The sequence below is a fragment of the Micromys minutus genome, assembly GCF_963924665.1.
Source record: "Micromys minutus genome assembly, chromosome: 24".
Taxonomy (NCBI): Eukaryota; Metazoa; Chordata; class Mammalia; order Rodentia; family Muridae; genus Micromys; species Micromys minutus.
The window spans coordinates 45,883,625-45,909,330 of record NC_137959.1 but is presented as its reverse complement, the minus strand read 5'-3'; the positions used below and the strand labels follow the sequence as shown (position 1 = coordinate 45,909,330).

Genomic DNA, 25,706 nt, shown 5'->3' with positions numbered 1-25,706 from the left:
GATGTACATGCAGATAGAATGCTCATACATAAAATTAAAAAAATCTTTAAAAAAAAAAATCTAGCCACAGGTAATATTTATAAAAGAAAAAGTATGTAAGATTCCTGTATCTGACAATGGGGGAACTTATTAGATGAAGCAGTTATGTCTATTCAGCAGAATACCATGTAACATTAAAAAAATACCAAATATTTATTGACTCTTAAGATTATGACAACTATGATAGAAAAAAAATTAAGTAACATTAAAATACATTTTTGATCAATTTACTGTGTGTATACACACACACACACACACACACACACACACACACATCTATATATGCACATGAGACTCTAAAACAAGACACTTCCAAGAGATAATAAAGGCTTGATAATTGAGACCATTATGATATGTTGCTTAGGTAGTAGGTACAGTTAATATTATTTCTTGAACTGAGTAGGAAAAGACTTGTAATCAACTTCTCAAACTGAAGTGGGAACAAGCAGGAGTCCTGTCTCGTGTGCTAGAGGACCTCCCTACCGGACAGGTACATTCCACCCTGTCCAGGGCCATGGCTATTCCCCCAGCACCAGAATTCCCAAAGGGAAGGCACAGGATGGCAGCTGGAAAGTGTCTCTCTGCACAATTACTCAAACAGGATTTGATGATAGACCCATGTATTACAAGCAAACACCAGTTCTACACAACCAGCCAGGAAAAAAGGAAGGAAAGACCACACTAGGTACAGTCATAATGGTCAGCAACTTTTCCATTAAATTCATCTCAGAACCTATTTCCAAGTTTGTTTGCTTGTTTGTTTCTTTTCTTTCTTCCTTTTTTTTTTCTTTTTTAAAGGTGTGGCTAAGCCGCAAAAGGGTAAGGTTAGGGCCTGTGTTCAATCTTTATCCTGCTGGGGGTGGGATATCAAAGAACATTTTACATTTTTTAAAAATAGCTAGATATAAAAATATATAATCCCCAAGGTGGGCAAGGCAGTACATGTATTTAGACTCAGCATACAAAAAGGAGAAGGGTTTCTGTGAGTTCAAGGCCAGTCTGGTGTTCTACATAGTGAGTTCTAGGCCATTCCAGGACACACAGTGTGTGTGTGTGTCTCCCGTGGTTGTTGACAATATGCACGAGAACTTCAGAAGCCTTACATCCTCCAGGGCTCTGCACCATCACTATTCTGTAAAGGGTCCTAGGCGCTTCTGTATGACCTAGGCCGTATATCTTTTCTCTCCTTCATGCTTGGCCTTGTGGTACTTGAGGTAGTCACTGTGCAGGTCCTTAAAGACATCTCGGGCCCCGGACTGTAGTGAGGCCCGTAGAAACTGGATATCACGCTCCATGCAGAGATCCAAGATGAGATAAATTCCTTCCTGAAGCAGGTTCTTCACAGGTGGGTACAAGGTTACCTGGGAAGGAAGAAAAGCTCTCAGCAAAAACCAGGCAACATGCTGGAAAACCTGACCCCTGGCCTCGAGACTTTCTAAGACAAAAGCAGTTTCTCCCACTAGGATCAATGGTGAATGAATGAAACATCCCAGCAGCTTCAACCTCACTGAATGAGATGAGCATTATTAGCCACTACTCACCCAAGCTAGAAATAGGGAGAGAATTGTTGTAAACTTGGTCTGGAAGTAAAAGACAAAGTACTGGAAACATCTCTGTGTGTTTTTATCAGGACTCTCACCACATAAGCAGACAAAACAACCAAGCCTGTGGGTTACAGCATCTCCTGACCAACAGGGTCTTCCCAGGACATCTGCCTGTCCTTGCAGGTCCTCCCATAACACCCAATCTACAGAAGCACAGGGAGTGAATGCAGAGATCTCTCTGGCTATCTTTGCTCTTAAGCATTTAATTAAACCTAGACATGCTGCCTGGGAGAATCTATGGCTCTCAGTACAGTCTCTAATGCATATGGAGGATTTTCTTCATTACTAAATCTAACAATAAATGAAAGATAGAGACCTAGACTGATGCCAGTGGGTTCTAGGATGCAAAGTCTTAAATAATTCACAAGGCCTTTCTGCTTTCAAGATTAAAACAAAGCAAAACAAAAAGGAGAAAAAGGACAAATTTAAATTAGAGATGAAGTATGAAGCCAGGAAGCCAGCGATTTCATAAAGTAAATCTTAGAATAATATAGCTTAAGGCTTCCAATTATCGCTTTACTTTTTGGCCCTTAGCAAACTAAATTACTATATCTCTATTCTCCAGTTAAAAAGTACAAGCTTTTCTTTCATAAAAGGCTTCTATTTTAATGACTCACATGCTTGGGAAATATCAAGCTTCAATAAAACTGCTAAATATGCATAGGGAAATCAAATGACAAGTTCTCGTGCCATTCTAGGACCACTACAAGTGTCTTCTCGTGCATTTACTTAGCACTGCTGCCCCTCCCACCCCAGCCACAGTTGCTAGAATGACGAGAAGCTTTACACTGATGTCAGCAAGGGTGTGGGTTGGAAAGTTATTCAACAGTTACAGCTACTTTGAACAGGGAAGGAAATAATCTAGAAAGGCTGTTCAACCAAACCTCCCTGGAGAATTGCTGACTTCTCTAGCCAGACATTCCATTCCAGTGCCCACCAAGAGACCCAACTACCATACATGGAAGAGACCCCAATACCAAGCCAGCCCACTAGACTGGCTGCTTCCCAGATGGGAGGCATGAAATGTGTTTATACAAATATAAGCAAACGAAGATACGCACACTCTATTCTCCTGGCTCTCTTGACACACTGGCACTCACTAATCAAAGTAAAGCTGCAATGCCTTGACCACGGGCTCCAGCAACTCACAGACAGTGAGAACAGTGCACTGACAAACAAAGTAACTCAGCATCCAAACACCGAGGTCAAAAATCAAAATCACTGGTAACAAATTCTCAGTGTGTCTACTCCCATGGTCTGCTCTGAGTATCTGGGGGCAGCAGAACGAACCCTATTTTCTATGATCATATGGTCTGGATCCATAAGAGCTCTTGGTTCTTGGCCTTGGATGACATTTCACTTGCCTATCAGATAGACAACCAGGAGAAAAGAAAACATGTCCAAGTCTGTACTGGAACCAGACACCTGGGAGTCCTGAGCAACTTTAGTGACCTTTCCACATTCCTAAGTCCTGACCATAATTATAAGGCTGTTGATTACCATCCCCACCCCTACAACACACACCGAGTATAAGAAAGGACCAATAACTGCTATTTTGGGAAAAAAGCCATGCTAAGGCCGTGAACAAAAATGAAAACTCCTGATGAGTGTGTTCAAGTTTAGGTCTTACCTTCTGTACCTCTGTCACATACTGGGCCACCAGGAATGGGGAAAACGTTGTGAAGTCCTCAGCTCGAGTAGCAATGTGGCTATACATCCTCTCCACCAGACGTGCACACTCAAGGACCACTGGCAGGTCATCCACGCTCCCTACAGACGGCAAATGATCAGCACTGAAATGGCAAGAGCATCTCTTCTGGCCCTACTGTTTCACTACAAATGCCTGCAACCTTCCACTCCTTCCAGACTTTAAATAGCTTATTCTGTAGATAAAAATAAAGTAAAAGACATGTCTAAACACAACAGCAGTAAAAATACAATATTCAAGTCTGTATGTTTTTCTAGGAGGTCTACAATAACTAATTTTCATTGTTAATCTACTGGTTTTTAACAGTCCTAACAGACAAATCTCTGGGGAGTGCATGAGACAGTCTCCAGGGAGGATTGGGTGAGCAGGAAAGACCACCCTGGGCATGGACAGTGTCACCCCATGGAGTCCTGTGTTGAAAATAAGGAAAGGAGTAGCAAGGACAAGTGAGCACCAGCATTCTCCCTCTGCTTCCTGACTACAGACACATGTGAGCAAACACCGCACCCCTCTGTCACCATGATGGACTGTATCTCCTCAAACTGAGAGACAAAATGAGCCTCCTTTCTGAAGCTGCTTTTTCAGCATCTTATTGCAGCCAGGAGTAAAACAGCTAATAACTAGAAAGTCAACTCTTTCCAGGGTAAAATCTATAATTGCTGTAAGACAGGGTCAAATGAAAATGATTATCAAGAGAAATGATTTATTGAGAGGATTTATGAGTTCCAAATTATGTCTTTGCCTTTGTTAGTTTTAGAAACTGTCTGTGTAAGGTTTTCATTTCATCAGCTAATGGAAATGAGATGTAATAGCGTCAGCAGACAACCCACCTCACCCTATCACCAGACAACCCACCTCACCCTATCACCACAGACAACCCACCTCACCCTATGACCACAGACAACCCACCTCACCCTATGACCACAGACAACCCACCTCACCCTATCACCAGACAACCCACCTCACCCTATCACCAGAGACAACCCACCTCACCCTATGACCACAGACAACCCACCTCACCCTATCACCACAGACAACCCACCTCACCCTATCACCACAGACAACCCACCTCACCCTATCACCACAGACAACCCACCTCACCCTATCACCACAGACAACCCACCTCACCCTATCACCACAGACAACCAACCCACCTCACCCTATCACCACAGACAACCCACCTCACCCTATCACCAGAGACAACCCACCTCACCCTATGACCACAGACAACCCACCTCACCCTATCACCACAGACAACCCACCTCACCCTATCACCACAGACAACCCACCTCACCCTATCACCACAGACAACCCACCTCACCCTATCACCACAGACAACCCACCTCACCCTATGACCACAGACAACCCACCTCACCCTATGACCACAGACAACCCACCTCACCCTATGACCACAGACAACCCACCTCACCCTATCACCACAGACAACCCACCTCACCCTATCCTCCTAGAGTTACTTCTTACTCCCAGCCCACCCTTACTACTCAGTGTAAGGCCATCTAGTCCCTGGGCTTCCTAAGTCTGCACTGCCTGGGAGGGAGCTCTGGCCCAGGCTACGTCACCTCCCAAACCTTGTGGAGCACAACGATGGGTACAACTTTATTTATAAATCTAGACAATGCAGACAAACCTGGCTGGGGGAGGGGGATAGACTGTTATTGCTCAGGGTCAGGCTAATAGAAAAGGCATAGAACTCAGAAGTTGAAATATTTTGACTGTGGTGAGGCTTCACTTTGTTCTTAATTGTCAATCAGACAGAGTTCATCATGTATACATTAAATCCCAATAAAACTTATTTCTAGTATGTATAGTACATGTTTGTTTGTTTGGTTTGGTTTTAGAACAAACATGCAGACATCTTTTATAAATACAGCTTAAGCAGGGCATGGTGGCACATGCCTTCAATCCCAGCACTTGGGAGAGAAGAGGAGTAGGATCTCTGTGAGTTTGAGGCCAATCTGGTCTATCAGAGAAGCAAGTTCTGGGACACCCAGGGTTCTGCTACAGAGAAACCATGTCAATAAGTAAATAAATCAATAAATAAATGGACAAATAAATGCAGCTTTCTAGATCAATGTAATTTCTATGAAATTATAACATTTTGGAGGGATTTCACAAGGCCATCTACATGTGTAGTCATATGCTTCATGATCTAACATTCCAGTGCTTCTCTTCTCAGCATTTGTAACTGGCAGCTACCAACTTTATAAATAAAAATAAGAGTCCACTAGAACCCAATAAGGAGAACATGGTTAAAGCCTCGGGGGTCAAGACACAAATATAGAGCGAACAGTCTTGGGACTAGAGCTAGGCCAACAAGCACATGCGTCTGTGCATGTTTAGAGCGTGTGATGAGAGACAAGACTGACACAGCATTTGGCCACACTGCACTTCCAGTTCACAACAAGACCTGGGTTTGGCTGCCTCCCTGGGTAGAGCAGAGAAGAGATCACTATCAGAACAGAAACTTGGGATATTAAAGGACCTTAACTAAAAGCACAGACCGTCATCATGTAAACAGCGATTGCTAACAAAGAGAACGAACTTATTGGCAGCCCTAAATATCAGTAATTTTTAATATTAGGCCAACACATGCGATGTACAGGAGATGGTGACTACCAGCTTGTCACCAGTTGTCCTCAGTTGGTCAGAGCAAAGGGATAACTACGGGCTCTGTCAATAGTGCCGTCCTCTCTTCTCCTCTCCCTTCTTCTTTCCAGAAAAAGAAGTTTCAGAGACACCAGATCTATCTGCAGTTTGGGATATAGTAAAATGTGATGATCTGAAATAGTTACTATCTTAAGCAAGGCGGATAGCTGTTGGCTTGAGGCCAGTCTAGTCTACACAAAGAGTTCTGGGCCAGCCAGGGCTACATGAGAGACCCTATCTCAAACAAAAACTGTATTGAGAGATGCCCTGTTTGGGTTATCTTTAGTTCTGTGAGCTTGACATCAGCTAGAGTTATTAGAGTTGGGGAAAAGAACCTCAACTGAACAAATGCCTCCATCACATTGCCTGTAGGCAAGTCTGTAGACCATTTTCTTTACTAATGACTAATGTAAGAGGGGACATGCCACAAGGGAGCAGTGCCACCCTTGGGCAGGTGGTCCTGAGCTGTAGAAAAAAGCAGGCTGAGCAAACCATAAAAGCAAGCCAGTAAGTAGCATAAACCCTCTCCTCCACCGAGTTGCTTTTGATCATGATGTCTTATCACAGTGACAAAATCCTAACTAAGACAAGAGGCTGAAGAGGTATCTCAGTGGCGAAGGTCCAGATGTCCAAGTTCCATTCCTAGCACCTGTATCAGCTTAAAACTACAGATACCTTTAGTTCTAGGGTATCAGATACCATCTTCTGGTCTCCACCAGCATTAACATTGTACACATAATTCACACAAACACACACATGTAAATAAAAATAAATTTTTAAAAAAATTGTCTTTAAATTTTTTTTCTCAAATATTCACATGATAATCTGAACAATTCTCACATCACCTCAGTTTGGTGGTTTCACTTTCAATCTACTCATGACAAACACTGCATGATAAACACATCTGAGCCTGCGCACCTCACACCATTACTCTGAATTACCTTTGTCCTTCTGCCGTCCTTCATGCATGACTGAAAACAACAGTCTATGAAAGGAGTTCAAGAAAGATGGAATGGCCTTCAGCATCACCTGTGGTAACGAAGACACACAGAAGTGGGTCAGTTCTGTCTGTTTTCCTGGCAGGACGAACAGAAGCGCAGGACCCACTGTGCAGCACAGATACCTCGCGTATCTTTCACTAAAGTGACTGAGCACCTGGCTCATATCTGGCTCCTTAAGTCTTGTTTAAATATTTTAGAAAGCAGGGGTTCCACATTGTACACCTTTCAAAATTTGTAGGCACGTTGACTTAAAATTTGCTAAGTCTATGTTTTCTTTACTCTGTTCCTAATATACCCTAAAAACACACAGAATTGATCATTCAAAAACAGATTACACAAATTCATTTACAATGGGAATCAAACCATCTCAATTAACAGTGATGAAACAGCCTGCCTAGAACTTTCCCTTGAGCACTGAGACTAGGGAACGCCCCAGTGTTCTACGTCTGCTCCTGGAGCTGGAATGATAACTGAGTGGTCAAGAACAGCTTCTCTTGCCAAGGACACGATTGGTCCCCAGCACCCACATAGTAACTCACAGCCATCTATGTCAACAACCCCAGTCCCAGTGGGTCAGATGTCTTCATAACATCCATGAGCACTAAATGCATGAGCTGCACATACACACATGCTGAACACTCCTCCAATGAAAAGAGTTTAAAGCCTATCCCTAACTTCCTTATGTGTCTAAATCCCTCCTCCTTCAAGTGCTTCTCCAGTCCCTACTCACTTTCATATTTAAAAAACCTTTTCTCCCCTTTGAAATAGACTTTCACTGTGTATCACTGGCTGGCCTGAATATGTAAACCAAGCTGGTTTCAAATGCTTGCCTTTGCCAAGTGCTGAGATTACAGGCATTCACCACTATATCAGTCAAAGCCTTTTTTCAATAAACTCTAGTATTTCATTTAAAAAAAATCAGACTAAGATGGCAAAAGCATGCTTTTCAATCTCCCTCCTTGTATCTGTGTGTGACAACAGCACACATTAGAGTCAGAGGACAACCTCAGGCGCCGGGTCCTAGCCTGCCACCTTATTTTGAAACAAGACCTTTCTGTTGTTCACTGTCGTGTTCTCCAGGCTAGCTGACCCTCTACCTTCAGGGGGTCTGCCTGTCTCCACCTTCCATCCCACCATAAAAGCACTGGGATTACAGACACAGGCTACCCTGTCTAGCTTTCCATGGACTCTGGGGATCCAAACTGGGGTCCTCATGCTTACATCTCCCCAGCCCCACACATCAGGAACACAACCACAATCCTAAACAAACAGCAATAAGCGCACATAAATTTAGTTAGAATTAAACCTGCAATTTCTGGTCATGCCAACTACTTTCAAATGGTCGTCATGTGTGAGGCCAGTGAGCACCACCCTGACAATGCAGCACCACTGAGTACTTCCTGGACTGCACTGCTCAGAGTAGAACAAAGAGTCAAGCACCAGGACAAACGCATGGCTTCGCGCTGACGGACTTGTGCTGCACTTACATTTTACAGTCACATAACAGCCTTAATAATAGGGAAAATATTCCATGTCAAAGGTAGTGACAGAGGAAGAAGCTGGGAAAGTCTTTGGAATAGAGAATTTCTCTTAAAAACCAGCTTTACTGGGAAGGTAAGATACTCAGTGAGTGTTTGCCATGCATGTCTGGTGTCCTGAGTTCAACTGCTAGATGTGTTGGCTAGTTTAATATCATCTTGACACAAGCTAAAGTCGTCAGAGAGGAGGGAGCCCAGTTGAGGAAATACCTCCATAAGATCCAGCTGCAATGAATTTTCTTAAATTAGTGATCAATTAGTGGCCACTGGGGGCAGGGCCATCCCAGGGCTGGTGGTCCTGGGTGCTATAAGAAAGCAGACTGAGCAAGCCAGGAAGCAAGCCAAGAAGCAGCGGCCTCCATGACTTCTGCACCAGCTCCTGCCTCCAGGATCCTGCCCTGCTTGAGTTCCAGCCCTGGCTTCCTTCAACAATCATGTGGAATAAATCCTTTTCTCCCCTACTTGCTTTGATCATGTTGTTTCATAGCAACGGTAATCCTAATTTGGACACTGGACCTCATACAGAACTGATTCCACAAATTGTCCTTTGACCTTCAAACACACCTCATAGCATGTGTGCACACTTTTTTTTCTTGGACTATCAAAACACTTAGATATATCTCAACATGCATGTGTACAGGCACATACATAGTATTTATGAGTTCCACTAATATATGCTGGCCACATATATTAGTGGTGGTTTATGAAAAGAACCCTGATCAAAGGTGTCAAAACATTCACCAAGCCTCAATATCCTTATCACTAAAATATGATTACCTCATGCTTCAGAGGCTGACTATGGAGTAAGGCAGCAAATGTTAAACAAATGCTAGTTGGTCATACTCTCTCCGATGAGATCTGTGTTCCTAGCCTCTGCATAACAGAACAGTAGCAGAGTAAACAAGACCTTCACTCCCTGCATTTATATTATAAACCCAACATATCTAAGCAAGGTAGTGACTTGTTTAAATATATCATCATCAAAGATCGTAAAGGGCTCTTTTATATACTATATGACACCGCTTAGAGGATTGGACATGGTAAAGAACAACTCAGTGGCCTGAAGAGAAGGTCAAGAAGTTTACAGATCAGAAATTACTAGAAGTAAAATCTTCAACATCGAAGCTGTCTTTTCTTCAGTTTTGTCTGTTTGCTTTTATTTTCAGTGGTCAGGATAGCTCAGGGACCTAATACGCACGCACGCAGGCCCCGCTCTGCCTCTCACCTTACAGTGGCACTGCAAGACGGAGAAGAGCACATTGTGCATCTTCAGGAAGACACTGCCAAACTCCTGTGGCTTCAGGTGATCCAGAGGGACCGTGAGCAAGATGTTAAAGGCAAGGCTGACATGGTGAGGGTTGCTGATGCTCTCCTCCCCTGTCCGAAGCAGAACAGCCAGGACTTCGAGAACAGACTCAACCACTACTAGGGCCACAGGCTGTTCCTGGCAGGCCTCTCGGTGTTGCAGCTACAAAGCAAGACAAAGAAGAAAAAGTGAAGGTGATCTCCAAAGAAATGCAAAGAAAAGAAACTGAAGGTGATCTCCAAAGAAAGGAAATCACTAAAGCTCTAGGTGACAAAGGGAGTCTGCCTGTGCTCTACAAGGAAGTGGTGTAACCAATCAGCAATCCAGGCCTCCAAGGGTAACTGTCTATAGATCTAGCAGCTTCAGAGCTCATTTTGTTCAGTCTATCTACCATAGACAAGGCATTTCTTAAACAGACATATCCAATTTCTCACAAGGAAGCTGCATGTAAGACACGTATAATAGTGTTTTCCCAGAATATATTAAGTTCCAAATGCCTGTGATTATTGTAAAGGTCTAGTTGAGATTTTCAAGTAGTGTCCTGGAAAATAAGAGAATAGACTCAAGAAAAGGGACAACCCTGTCTTCCCTGGGTCACCTAGAGAGCATCCATCCCTATGGTTCCCAGTTTGACAGTGAGTATGGAAGGAGGCTTTGGGGTCCTGAATCTTACAAGTCCCATCATTCTGGAGGGAACATGGCTCTGCAGCCAGTCTGCCTCTAACATAGTGCATCTCAGTACAGTCAACACACACACTGTCACCGTTATGGCCACCCTATATCCTACTCCGTAACTTGCTTCTCCATTGTCTGCTCAACAAAAACAGGGGGGAGGGAGAATGGCACTTTTTAGCACAGGCCTTTGGTGTTACAAATTCTTAGGGAGAAGACAAAGAAGCAAATTAGAAAATGGAGGGAACATAAAGTCTAGTTTTCAGGCCTCTTAGCTCTGCAAATATGCTGATCCACAACCGTTCTCTCACATAGCAAAAGCTGCTATCTGGATGGTGATGATGGCAAGCAGGCCTCCCCTTCCATATCTGCAGTAAGACTCTAGCCAGGATCAATGGAGGGTGTAAACACTAAGACCAACCTCAGTGAACCAGGTTCTTGTAGCTAAAATGAAACCAAGTTATTGCCAGATGAAAATTCAACACTTTGGTAAGATGCGATAGTAACCCGTCACAATATTACTACTCAAACTAAATAAGAGTATTCCCCTTTACTGTATCACATGCCTTACACCATGTGCCTGTCCTGATACTTAACTGACACAAAACTTTGTGGGGATCTGCCCAGAGATCTCTTCCACCTGCGTCTATGGCCTACGGTTGCCTCATCTTGTCCTTGCCACCAGTCTCACCACTCCCTGTCTGATTCTCAGTGCCCGACCCTCAGCACCTCTTATCCAGGTTGCTACTGTCTAGCAGTGTATACAGACAGAGAGCACAGATGGGCTCCCTGTTCATGGCCACTTTTAAGAACAATCTCCAGAACCAGAGATGACAGAGCCCAAGCCACTAGCTGTCTTACAGAAGAGGAAATGACAGATGAGCCGAGGGTACATCTCGAGCAGTCACTCACCATTAGAGCTGTGACTATCTGGGGGCATGAACGCCATAGCAAACTCGCCTTTTCTCCATCGAGTGGACATTTGAGTAGCAGGTTGAGTAGTCTAATGGCACACAAAACAACCTGAAACAAAAAGGCAAAGTTTAGCACTGAAATAGCCAATCCCCTGGGAGAACACCAAAGGAAAGGAGAGCCTTTTACTGGTACTGACATGTTATTGGGCTCAGGAACAGGAACAAGGCCTGGTCAAGGCTGAGTTTTAAGAGCAAGATCTTTCCCATTTGTGCAGACAGGGAGCAATAATGATGAACTTGACTCAAGCAAAAATCATGTCTTTGGGGAGCACCTCACTATACTAGTCAGAAATCAAACTGATCCAGGACACCAAGTTCAGCAAGAGACAAAAAATGGCCTAATCATAGACTCCATTTTGCCAAGATGCTGGTCATAGAGAACCCTATTACTTCATTGATCAACAACTACAGAAGAACTGGGCAATGGTGGTGCACATCTCTAATCACTCAGGAGATCATAGGCAGGTGGACCTCTGATTTCAAGACCAGTTTGGTCTACAGAGTGAGTTCCAGGATATCTAAGGCTGTGTTATACAAAGAAACCCTGTCTCGAAGGAAAAGAAAAAAAAAAAGAATTACGGGGGGGGGGGGGGGGGGCTGGAGCCATGCTTTAGTGGTTAACTAGTCTTCCAGAGGACCTGGGTTTGATTTCCAATATGCACATTGTAGCTTACAACCTTCTAACTCCAGTCCCAGGGTATTTTATCTGATGACCTCTGCTTCTGCAGGCACAAGGCATGCACAAAGTGCACAGATGTGTGTGTATGTGTGTGTGCAGGCAAAACACCCATACACACAATGAAAAAATGTAAAAGATTAAAAAACAACAAAACTACATATGGAAAGGTTTAAAGAAAATACAGGGTGAGATGCTCTGATGGTAGGCACTTCCTCTAAGCCAGAGGACAAGCAGGCAGGTACTTACTTTTACTAAATGTTTCACAAAGAAAGGCCTGGCCTTGTGTCCTGCTTCTCAGTGTTACAACAGCCTCTTTCTCCACTAAGACTGTGAGGTCACACAACCCCAGCCAGATCCTGATTTCTTCCCTGTGCACTCTTCCCTTGCCTTCTCTTGACTGCACAAACCTGCAAATCTGACTGTTTTCAATTTCTTACATATCTACAAGATGTATCTACCCATTGTGGCTTGGTGCCTTGATGTCCTTTTACAAAACTGTACACCCTCTGCCCCAACAGACACATACTGCTATACCATGCACACCCACGGTCCCTTCAAATTCTTCAATACTCACTCCAAGTTTCCTTGTCTACGAAGCCTTCTCTAATTAATTGGTTTAATAAAAACTTGGGGGTTATTTTCTTCCCCCAAATTACTTGCTGAAATGGAAGCCCCGAGACCCAGTCAAAGCTGGGCCCCAATTGTGCCATTAAGATATACAATGTAAGTTCCAGAGACAGGCAAGTGTGGCAGGTCAACTGGTAGGGATGATGAGGGTCTTAGGTTCTCAGGCTCATGGGTAAGGGTCTCAACTGTTCCTGTGCCCCTTGCCAGAACTCAGTTCCCCCCTAACTCTCCTCTAATTCAGATCAAAAACCCAATCTCAGGTGTTGTCAGTGACCAGAAATCAAGAAGCCACTAATGAGGCTAGACTTTAATAGTATATATCTATATTTATAGTACTTGAGAGATTGAGGCAGGAGATTATAAATTCCGGACTAGGCTTCAATGGCAAACTCAGGAAAAAAGAAGAGAAGCCTAGACCAATCTATGGAGATTTTTTTCCTCAAGTGCCGTTGGGAATTTCTGACCAGAAAGTACCCACAATCATCCTGAATTATGAGTTGTGTAAAGCATTCATTCTACATGGACACTGGGTTTATGAACTGAGAGCTCAAATGCTTCTTTTTCTTTTTTCTTTTTTGTCAGTGTTGGATTTGAACCCAGGGCTTCATGAATCCAATACAGATACTCTACCAACTAAGCTATATACCCAGAGCACGCACGCGCGCGCGCGCGCACACACACACACAAACACATACACATGTACACTCCAAATGATTCTTAAGTTCTGATCTAAGCTGTCTGATCATATCAAAAAGGAAGTAAAGGCAACTCTTTGAGAAGCCCACAACCATGTTCTCACATGTGTCTTATTTTCTCACAAGCATTTCTCTTAATCTTCATTCTTAATTCTTTTAATAATGTTTCCAAAAGACTGTGGTAGATGAAATGAACTTATAGTCACTTATTTATGGTCTTTACATATATCTCACATCTCATGTAATAAGAGCACACATTTGTAATTCTGAAATTATCCTGTGAAGAATAAGAACTCTTCAGTAGAAGCTAGTAGTAGGCTCCCTTTGAAAGGCTCCTACTCTGCCTCCACTCTGTCAGCCAATTTGTTTAACTTTAGAAGTGACACAAGATTTCAAATAATCCTTCCTTTCTCCAGGTCTGTAACAAAAGAAAGAAGGTATCCACCTGGAGATCTGACCTCCATGCTTGAGTGACGTCCAGTCCCTGAAGAATGGACTGCAGTACCATCCCAAAGTGCTCTGTTGTCCCGGCCTTGAACATCTGCGTGAGCAGGGCTTCCAAGAGAGGCTCAGTATCCTGAGTGACTGGAGCAGGTAAGCATGGACCTGCAGGAAAAGAAGTCAACACTGTTACAATCTGACTGGTAAGATCTGTGAAGCTGACACGTGATGGCAGTCCGTGTGAAAGTCAGAGTACATGCTCATGTGGTGCCTTCTCCTACCCAGAGCTGTGCCTATGCGCAGCGTGCGCATACAGAAAAGGCCAATATGCTCAAGTTAGCTCTGGACCACAGCAGACACATGACCACTGTTCTTTATCTTCTTTATACAATCATTAATGGTGCAGAAGTAGTATATTTTTAAATACCCAGATGTGGGAAGCCAAACCAACCCTAGACCTTCTTAAAGGTCCTGAAGAAAGGACAAAGCGAACTTAAGTTCTGTGTCCTTGTCCAGGAATGGACTTGGCAAGGCCAGTACAGAGCTGGGGCCAATGCCTCGAGAGTCAGAGCTGCAGCTTCTAGGGACCCAACTTTTCCCCTGGACTGTTGGTATCTGTGCAGCTGTGTCTGAGGTATTCCACGCTCTTTGGCAACACTGTCTAACTTAGCTCTCTTTTGGACTTGGCCACCCATCCCCACCCCACAAATAGTATATATGATACTGTACTTCTTAATAAACTTGCTTGTCATAAGTCATTAGCTTATCCAAGACACTTACACAATACTTCAGTGTTCAGGTCACCCTGATGGTTTGGGTCACCCAAGAACGTTGAAAAAGACAAGAGCCTTGACATTCCTGTCTACAAGATCCCAAAGGTGTTTTCTGGGTTCCAGAATCTTCTGGCCCACAATCCTACAACGAAGCCCAAGGTGCATCCTTCCATGTGTTTCAGACTGCCACACACCAGAATGTCTTCTACCTCTCAATCTGTGCTATTTACAATCAGGAGTACAGAGATCAGGGGCTCTGACTGATAAAGTCATAGGCTCATGTCCCCTACAACCTGTTAGACCTAGACTTGCAGCCCCTTTCAGCCCCAATCTGCTCATCAGCACAATGAACACATGAGAGAAGGTGCATGTCACTGGCAAATAAGACACAGAATCTATAGGAGAGCCTTTCCAGGAGGGCTGACCACACACCCATACTTGCTTGGCTGGACTTCATGGTCTCTTACACTTGGCTTACATGTGCCCTCTGGCCTCGGTCCCACATTCAGGTTGTATTTTATATCCCAAATTCTCTCCTCTGCAATCTCTATAGATGTGTGTTAATGAAACCCAAATCAGCCAGAGCAGAGATAGTCCTATACAGACCAGCTCTAACGCACTGGCTTCCCCAGATCCACTAAGGCAATCTACTTATTGCCTGAAAGCATTCTTCATAAAAGCTCCTGTTTATGAAATACCCCCTTAGCACCACTGGAGGGCAGAAGCACCTCCACCCAACTTGTATTGCTACCTTTCAGTTCTTCAAAGCAACCTCAATGCTCCCTTTCTTCCCTGATGCTTTGGGCCAAACTGCTCACTAGACACTCTAATGGTTGAGATGTGTAAACATGCTGGACTCGCTGTACCTGATGCACCGTCCCAGAGGTCTGAGGTACCACAGTCCGGAAATATAAAAATAAGGTTTAGAACCGCCTCATATCACCAGAGGTAGGGAAAGGGGACGCTGAATTCTGTTTAACAAATTGACAGCAGCCACAGCTTCAGATGCCAGCTGCCATCCTAGGACACTAACCTGGAATACTGACACACGCTTTAACAAAATTCAATGTCAGTTCCAGTATAAGAGAAGCACAACCCAAGTTATTGAACAGAAAAAGATCATCAGAGCCAGGGGTTTACAGTTCATCCTCCACTGTTGAATCCTAGACAGAAAGGTCATTGACAGGAAGACAACAGCAACACTATTCAATCCACACACCCGGATCTGGTAGCGGCCCAGGCAGACCAGGTGGCTTCACTTCCTAAAGTCTGACCCTGTTGTAGCTTCTCCATGGAAATAAACTGAGCACATTCTCTACCCAGCATGTATTCTTGCCCCCCTAGTCCTCAAGAGACAACCTAATTCCTACTCTAGCCCCTCAGCAACCCCCAAAACTAAAAGGAAAGCCTCTGCTGCCTGTGATAGATACAAACTGCTGACTAGATACAAGATGTCAGGCCTGTTCATCTTTGTCTGCTTTAGACACACACACACACACTCACACATGTTAATAGATCACACTGAATTGGGGTGCTGAGGAAAGCAGAGTTTCCATAATTTTCAAAGTTAATCTATACCACTATCAACCTGAAACAGGAGTTTTCCCTAAGTGAGATGATCTGTATTAGTCATCTATGACCAGACAAATTAAAAACCAAAACCAGAACTCAAAACCATGAATGGGGGTTGATGAGACAGTTCAATGGGTAATGTTTAAGGGGGGAGGCCAAGCCATTTGTGGTGGTACATACCAGTAGGATATGCTGAAGAGATAGAGGCATGTGAATCATCAGACATGAAGCATGGTAACTTGGCCAAGGAGTCCCACTGACTTAAGCCTCTGCAGCACACAGTCAGTTCAGAAAGAAACAGCTTATCAGGGCTGATGAGATATCTCAATAGTTAAAAACAGTGCTGTTAAGTCCAGACAACCCAGGTTTGATTCCCAGCATCCACATGGCAGCTCACAACCATCAGTAACTTCAGTTCCAGGAGATCTGACACCATCCTCTGGCTTGAGGACACCAGGCATACATATATACTTGGTACATAGACACACATGCACACAAAATATCCATGTGCATAAATTTAAAAACACCAAAAAACCCACCTTACCTGTAAGAACCTTCTGTACAGAATAAAAGATGGAAGCAAAAACAGAGCTCTCCTTGGAATGGAGCTCTGGAGTCAAAAGGAACAAGGTTAGAAATCTCAGTGCTGCCTGGAAAGACTGAGTACTCCCGGACAGTGCTGGCAACTCCTCCAGCAACTGCGTGTAGACATCCTGGTAGAGTGTCACATGAGAAAGCAGTGTTCTGTCTGTGGTCACCTCTTGAGCAATTTTGGGCTGTCCATCCCCGAGGTGCTGGCTCAGGTCTGCTTCTAGAAGTGTGGGGACAGCTGAGAGGAGGACTGAAGGCAGGCGGCGGCCTGTAGTCCCAGGTACTAAGCAGAGCTGTAGCATGGCCCCCATCTGCTTCACGGCCTGCTGCTGCAGCTCAGGTAGTGCCCCTGGGGCCTCCAGTAGCTGCCTCCGCTCTTTAACACAAGGCTCCAAACTCTGACACAATTTGGTTAGAGCCACCAGAAGCAGTTGCCTGCCCCGAAGGTTCTGAATTTTCAATTCTTTGCTGGAAGCTCCCTTACTGTACCCTGACAGAAAGGCAGTGATTTTCCCAAAATTGAGCACCAAGCTTAGCTTTACTTGGATAAGCATTTGCATTAGCTGTTCCAAAAACACCCCTGACTCTTGAAGAAGCTGCAACCAAGCAGGGTCATCCTCCCTAACTTGAAACTCAGCACTTGCTTGAAACAGTGAGGTCAGCACCACCTCAAAGATGTCACTAACGTACATGACCTTAAATACAGAGCGGGCATTCCTTCCTCTCTGCAGACCACTGAGGAGCTGGTAGCACTTCACCAAAAACTGGAGGGCTAGTGGGCAAGAGCAATGCCCTAATGTGGAGACAGCCATGGAGAAAAGGAGGAAAAACAAATGCACGTGGTAAGATGGCCAGAGGCTGTCCAGGCGGAGGGCAGAGATGACTTCTAAGAGCTCCAAGAGGCCTTGTAGCTGCTCTTCATCCAGCTTGATTGGAAAGCCACTCTTGACCATGGATAGAAAATTCTGGGCAATTTCTCCTCTTGGTTCTACACCTTCAGGTCCAACTTTTGCCAATTTGGTTTCCCAGTGAGCCACAAGTGTGTGGTAGTCCTTTCCAAAAAGCCAGGGGAGCCGCTGACTAATCAGGCTCAGATCACTATGAGCACCAGAGCACAGAATGCTAGAACATTTTGCAATGATACACGTCAGGAAGGCAGAATAGAGGGACTGCATCTCTGGAAAGAGAGGGCTGTGAAGGAGGGCTGTGGATATTTTCTCAAGCGTGACATGTGGCTCACCATGTGCCAAGCTTTCCTGGGCTTTACTTGCTGGTAATGTTCTCAGTAAGACAGTGGCCACATGTCTCACATCATTCACACAGAGGTGTGGTATTAACACGGTAAGGTTTGATACAATCAAGTGCCAGTGTGCGACAGGATATGTGGACTCACTCACTGTCAACACCTGCCTGTCCCAGGCAGCCACCGTCTTCTGACTTAAACAGTCTCTACTAGAATCAAGAATGTGGGCAGCGTCAAATCTCGAGGTTTGAAGGGCTTCTCTGGACTGAGACGTAGTCAGCATTAAAGTCCTTTTCACCTTCTGAAGGTACAGCTGTTCTAAGCAGTACCTACTGAGAGACCTGGACTGGGCCACACACTTTTCCACCTTCTTCCAAAGCTCTGTTTCCACATCTGGTAGCAACAAAGGGAGGTTGGAGTTATCCAGAGCAGCCCTGGCTAGGGAGCTTGCCAGAGAATAATACTGGCTGCAGTGCAAACTGAGGGTAGTGTGCACCTGAGCCCAGGTGTGAGACAGTAAGAGTGCAGAGTCACTCACCTTCTGCTGCCACGGCTCAGGCTCTGGGCCCCAGAGGTCCAGGAGAAGGCCCAAAAGTGGCTTCACAAGCTCTCTCAGCATCCTCTCCATCATGCACTGTGTGCGTCTGATGACGGGCAGAGGCATGTTGTCGTCCAGACTCTGCATGTTGAACATGATGCAGTGCAACAGAGAGCTCAGTGACATTGCCTTTAACGCCATGTCAGTGTCACTCTGCAAACAGGGCATGACTAAACACTGGAACTTATCCAGTACCAGGGACCATGAATCCAGGATCTGACTCAGTGGCAGCTCCAAAAAACATGCACAGAGAGCCACAGAGAGGCCTGAGGCAAGCAAAGGCTGCCGAAGTGCCTCAGCAGCTGGACGGCAGATCACCCCCAAAACCTCTTGAAACAACTGTGGCACCTGTCGGAGCTTGGCATATGTCTGGAAGACGGTGCTAATAAGTACCTCCTGGGCTTTTTTGGCTCGAAATTCTGTTACTTCTGCATCAATCCAAGCCGAAGACAACAGGTCATCCAGGTCCGGCTCTAAAATCAAATGATTCAGAGACATCAAAATCTTGAGGCAGCGAAACCAAGCTGGCACAGACGCTTGTGAATGGTTGATCAGCAGCTCAGCCACACGACGGTAGAAGTGGAACTGTGTCTCCGCATGCCGAATCCTGTCAGCAGCCACATTGTAGATGTTACTGGTAGCCACTAAGTTTAGTAGTTGCTCTATAGCCAGAAGCTCTGTGGCCCAATCTGATAGGGACAGGGCTTCTATCTGTCCCTCCTGCAGGTGTGAAATTTGCAAGCAGTCAAACAACTTGGGGAGAACCTGAAAACAGAGAAACTGGTTTTCTTCCTTAAGGTATGATTCAAGAAACAGTCTATACAACAAGGATACTGAGCTGGCCACAACCAAAGAATGGAGGTCTGATTTGACATAGTCAGGCTCCACCAGTCTTGTAACCACAGTTTCCATTGGAGTAAGAAGACTCTTTAGGACCCCCATCTTTATGTTCTCTTGGTGCTGTTCCAAGAGCTCCTCTTTATAGGATGAGAGTAAATCATGTCGAAAAACACCACCTCGAAGAACAGCATCAATCTTATTCCTAATATCTCGGCTCAGTACCTGCCATAACTGACCCTGACTAGCCTGTGTCCATGTGCCCCCCAAAAGCAAGTGTCTTAGGACTAGGCAGGGCTGGAAGAGGTGGGCAGTCATATCTCCAAAGACACGCCTAGGGTTTGCTTGTTGTTGCTGAAGTTTGAGGTAATGATCAAGAGCCAGATGAATGACCTCAAATAGCTTGGCTGTCATGGCTCCTTCTGGTTGTCTGCAGGCTGACCAGCAGAGCTGACTCAGCAACGCCACAATAAGCTCTGGTTTGGCTGTATAGATGACAGCAAGGGCAGGTGCTGAGAGGATGCCCTGGCAGCAGCTCAGGATGGCACAGATATTCTTCTGGGATCCCGAAAGTGAGAACTCTTCTATTCTCTCATTTATGATCTGAATATTAAGAAAGAGAAAAGCTCATGAGTACCCGAAGCCACACCTACTCATAAAGTATGAAAGCCATTCCTCTGCCACACTTTGAAAAGGAATACCCAGGTTTTCCTTCTAACATGAACTTGCCATCTCCTCTCAGTATCACCCTGAAAAGATCTAGTGACTTTCTAAATTTGCCAACCAATTCCAAAAGGCTGGGCTTCACAAAACTTAAGTCAGTGTCAATTTTTTCTTCTTCTTCTTCCTCCTCCTCCTTTATTCTTCTCTCATGCAATACATCCCAACTATAGCCTCCTCTCCCAGTTCCTGTCCCATCCTTACCTCCCCTACCCCCTAGATCCACAGTTCCTCCCTTTCCCTTTAGAAAAGAGCAGGCCTCCCAGGATATCAACTGAACCTGGCATAACAAGGTACAAGAAGACTGGGCACAAACCCCATAGCAAGGCCGGATGAGGCAGTCCAGTAGGAGCAAAGGCTTAGACCCTAAATCTTTATCTGGGTGTTATCAGGTAGCACTTGAGTCAGGACCCTGTGGCTGTTTGGAGATATATATAAAATAATCAAATTTTTCCTATTAACACCAAAGCAAGGCTAGAGATGTAACTCTATTGGTAGAGTACTTGCCCAACATGTATGAAGTTCTCTGTTCAATCCCCAGCACTACATAAACTGAGTGTGGTCATGCATGCCTGTAATCTCAGTATTCAGGACGTGTATAGTCAAGATGATCAGAAGTTCAAGGTCATCCCTCAATTACCTAGCTAACTGGACACCATTCTATGACACACGAGTACTTGCCTATTTATCATATATTACAAACACTGCTTTCAATTTTCAAAATTCCAAATTTAGACACTAAAGCAGGCAGATCCCAAAATTTACTGCCAGGCCAGAAACTTGTTCCCAGCCTTAGAAAAATCTAAGAATCACGGTTGTTTCAAGTGCTAAGCTATTAGCAACTGTATGAAACAATGATTATTTCCACTGGAGTTAAGTACTGGCTTATATTTTTTTAAAAGTTGCAACAAATGTACTAAACCCTAAGATATTAACATAACACCAGTGGCCTCCAGATATTTTATTACATAGATCATCAATGAAAAACCTTTTCCATACTTAGACTGAAAGCAGAACTTGTGTTCATGTGTCCTTTGAGCCTGTCATGAGTACTCAATACTCATTAGTTCTGGACTTTACTGATAATACCTATTACCATGGCATCTGAAAATACTATTCTGACAATTAAGTTCAGACTTTTCTGATTTTAGTTAAAAATCCTTGAGGTAATTCCTGCCCATCTTGATCTATGATCTCCTTCCAGAAAATTAAAGTGCCTGTGTGTATGCGTGTGTCAGTGTAGTTATAATATAGTAGCTACCTTTTCCAGTTGAAAGGTAATCAAACTAGCTCTGATGATACACATCTATATTCTCAGACATGGTATGTGAAGAAAGGAACATGAGTTTGAGAGCAGATGGTTAAAAACTAGTTCATAGGGGCTGGAGGGACGGCTCAGTCGTTAAGGGCACTGACTGCTCTTCCAGAGGTCCTGAGTTCAAATCCCAGCAACCACATGGTGGCTCACAACCATCTGTAATGGGATCCAATGCCCTCTTCTGGTGTGTCTGAAGACAGCTACAGTGTACTTATATATTAAAAAAAAAAAGCTAGTTCATAGACTAAGTATGGTCTATGCTTGTAATACTATGTGGCAGAGGTATGCAAATCTCTTGAATTCACAGTCAGCATGGTCTATGAAGAGAGTTCCAGGAGATCCAGGGTTACATAGGATCTCCTATGTTTCAAAAAAAAAAAAGTGTGGGTTTATTTTGGAGGGAGGTGGGAGGACACTATTACTACTTCCTTCTCTTCCCTAAAACTTCCTGCATATTCACATGATTTTTTAAAGCAAGTTTAGGCAGTAACAATAAATTAACAAAGATGCACATAACACAAGTCAATAGAAGAAACCATTATTTATTTACCTTGACAAGGGAAATCTGAAGATTTATAGTCTTTCCATTCTTAAGGAGATTCTGCAATTTCCTGCTATGTAGAATGTTATCTACATAGACCCAGAGTCTTTCAACAATATCTTCCTGCAGTTCAAGTTTTTTCTTATAAAATGCAACCAATGACTGTCTTGCCCAATCAAGTAAAACCTAGATTTGTAGAAAAACATATTATGTGAATGAAGTTTTTACACGAGAGAAAGATTTTCAGCATTAAAGGGACACCCACTCATGACCAAATTCTATTGTAAAAAAACAAAAAAGTTCATGTTAAAATATGTCTGCAGTGTCAGTTCCCACTGAGGGTGAAACACTGCAGGAGGAGCACTGCAAGTTCTAGGTGAGACTGGGCCACAGAGCCAGAGCCCATCTGAAACAAACAGGCTGAATGCGGTTACACACGCTACTGATACCAATACGTGGAAGCTGAGGCCAACAGATCTCAATTCAATGGCAGCATGAGACGTACAGTGAAAGTATATTTTTATAATAATCACTTCTGTTAACATTACACAATAATATATGTTTTGAAATCTCGAATGTTTATTAAGGAAAAACAATGATGTCTTCATCTGGCCTCAAAAAAAGTTTCAGTGGAATTAACATTATTCAATGGCCTTTTCTAAGACAAACACATAAATATCCACAATGACCACAGAAGTGATTACAGATGCAAATCAAATGTCAATGAGGGATAATGAAAGGGAAAAAAGGCATGAGAATCAGAACATTCAGACACATGTGCTCATTTTCAAGACTTGTAACTTCTAAGTCCCCCTCACTCAGGAGACACAAACAAGGCAAACTGACGCACAAGTGCCTAATGAGAGAAAGGGGGCTTTGAACTCAGGCAGTTTCCATTACTGCAACAGTGTTTTCTCAAGCACAAAACACAGAAAAGGTGATGCTTCAACTCGAAGAGCTGTGTGCGGGAGCGCTTGTGTGTGTGCCTTCTGTATGTGATGACAATGATGAACCCAAGGCTTCAGGCAGCTTGGCAAACACTATGACATTGAGTTACACTTACTCAGTCCTGCTCTCCAAATCTGCTGATAGGTATGACAAGCTGGGGTCTTGATCAAGCCGACCAGGATTACCTTTTTCGTGCTGACCAGAGAACTACCCAGCTGTCAGGATGACTCAAATGTGTAATGGTGTGGACACTGGCACTGTTCTGCAAACCACACCTTATCACGTCTCTCACAATTATAACACGGATTTTACATCTCGTGGTGCCTCCTTTAAACCAGCATTGGATGTATGTATGTCACCCCAATTCCATGAGCTTGTCACCCTACCAGAGCTGCCTTGCCTACTTCTTAACCACAACAGCTTAAGAATCCCAGTAGAACAACATTATAATTGGTACCTACCTGTTTCTAGCTTGCCTTCACACACAGACTAACACTTCCCGACTTCTCAACCTTCTGCTGAGCAAACTTAAAGTTCCCACTACTTCACTGACATTACACTTCCAGTGATGTTTTCTCCCCAAAGTGTTGTCTAATCTTTTAAATAAATGTCAACATCCAAGTTCTACATATAATTACTTTAGATCCTAAAATGTTAAGTTTTATGTTAAACTTACTTGTTCTTTATTTGGTAGAAAGCACTGATGGGAAATCCAAGCAAAGTTAGCTAATTTTAGTTTATCTTCCCAGGAAGTTGTCTTGCTTTTAAGTTTAAAGGAAATACCAGAATAAATGGCAGCCATTGCTGTTAATTGTCTTCTACAATTAAAAAGGGGAAATAGTATTAGAATATATATAATAGTAACTGAACAGACATCAGAAAATGAACAGTATCTTTAAGAAAGTATGTGTATGCAACTGAGTATATGCATGCAGGAGCCCAAGAAGGTCAAAAGAGGGCATTAGATTCTTTGAGACTGGCGTACAGACAGTTGTGAGCTAGCCGCCACGTAGGTGCTGGGAACTGAGCCCAGGTCCCCTCCAAGAGCAGCAGTGCTCTTACTGTTGAGTGACCTCTCCAACCCCTCACTATACACCTTATTGGGTACAATTAGGAAGCAGAGGACAGTCAAGAAAACATGGTAAGATGTTGTGTCAAATATACATTTAATTGGAAACTGGCTTTCAGCAAAAGCAGGTAGACAATAGATTATAAATAGCTTCTAAAATGCATTGTGTATTAGAATTAGCACTATTAAATAAGCAAAAAAAGTAAGCAATACAGTGCTTGAAGGAAATAATGCTTCCTGAGGTGAAATCAGGTGTTGTGGCTGAGGAAACAACTCACCAGTAAAGAACACTAGTTACTCCTGAGGAGAGCCCAAGTTCAGTTCCTAGCACCCACAACTATGTGTAAGTCAATTTCCAGGGGATTCTGCATCTTCCCCCAGGATCCTTCATGGATGTCAGATGAAAGAAGCAAATAAAGACAGAAAGAGAAAGAAGTCAGGCATTAATTTCAATAAAAATGCTGTTGTTTCTACTATAACAGTAATTGATAACACCCACACAGAGCTACGTTAGACAAAGAAATATATACAGTCTTTAAAAAGCTGTAACAATACAACAAAACCCCAAGTAACAAAGGAAAGAATACATTAACAACCTACAATTGCTAGGAAACGCAGCAAAACTTGAGTTTTTAAAAGTCATAAAAAGATTTCATTGAGGTAATCAAACTAGCTCAAAAATAAAACATCCACCATACTACTGTGTTAAGGCAAGAGATTGTGTACTTTGGAAAGCTTACTACATGCCTTCAGAACTGAGGCGCATCCCTTCCTGTCCCGTCCTCAGCCCTCAAAGTTCCTCAGAAGGGTCTAGGGCAGGGGGATGTCAACCCGTGGGTCACGCCCCCACCGGGCTGCAATAGCAGATACTTACACTGGCTTCATAACAATAGGAAAACTACAATTGTAAAGTGGGAACGCAATAACTTTAAGGGGGGATGTGTCACCACATGAAAACGTTATTAAAGGGCCGCAAGATTAGAAAGGTTGAGAACCAATGTTCTAGGGGATGGAAAGAAGACCGAATAGTTAGGATTTCTTAACTGCTTTTACCCAACCACCTGTATCTCCAGTTCTAGACCTAACGCCTTCTTCTAACCTCTGCGTGTGCGAAAGACATGCAGAAGGAAAACGCTCATACAGATAAAACTTTGACGAGGAGGCGGAGGAATTAGAAAAGGAAGAGAGAGGAGGAGGCTGTTCTACACTGATACCTTCAAGTCCTACTACCCGGATCGGGGCTCCCTCGGGTCCGAGCTCCGTGTAGGAGATCGGGGTGCTCTCTAAAGTGGGTCTCCCTCAGACCAAGGTGCTCACGTGGAGCTGCTTCAGGTAAAATACCTCGGGCAGGGGCTCCCTCCTGTCGGGGCTGGTGTCCGGATCCGCCAAACTGGAGTCTCCGCGCAAAACCCAAACTCCTCCACGGTCCGCTCACCTGGGACCGCCACAGCCGGGAGCCACACGTGAGGGAGGCGCTTCCGGCAGACGTTGACGCCAACGGCTCCGGGCGGGGAGGGGCGTCACGCAGACATCGCTAGAGGAGCG

The 25,706-nt window shown here is 44.0% G+C and overlaps 1 protein-coding gene across 2 annotated transcripts; it reads right to left on the bottom strand.

The window, feature by feature from the left end:
• Positions 1–309: 309 nt before the first annotated feature.
• Positions 310–25,660, bottom strand: URB2 (URB2 ribosome biogenesis homolog). Of its 2 annotated transcripts, none has more exons than XM_080936605.1 (11): positions 25,597–25,660; positions 24,440–24,546; positions 23,769–23,910; positions 22,154–22,330; positions 16,841–20,168; positions 13,956–14,116; positions 11,448–11,558; positions 9,783–10,025; positions 6,960–7,047; positions 3,274–3,413; positions 310–1,400 (listed from the first exon to the last, which is right to left on the bottom strand). In XM_080936605.1, exons 3-11 carry the CDS (start codon positions 23,892–23,894, stop codon positions 1,203–1,205), a joined length of 4,572 nt encoding a protein of 1,523 aa, XP_080792731.1. In that variant the 5' UTR covers positions 23,895–23,910; positions 24,440–24,546; positions 25,597–25,660; the 3' UTR covers positions 310–1,202. The 2 variants fall into 2 exon arrangements, with proteins under 2 accessions (XP_080792731.1, XP_080792730.1); XM_080936604.1 differs by having other exon boundaries at positions 25,503–25,616.
• Positions 25,661–25,706: the final 46 nt, after the last annotated feature.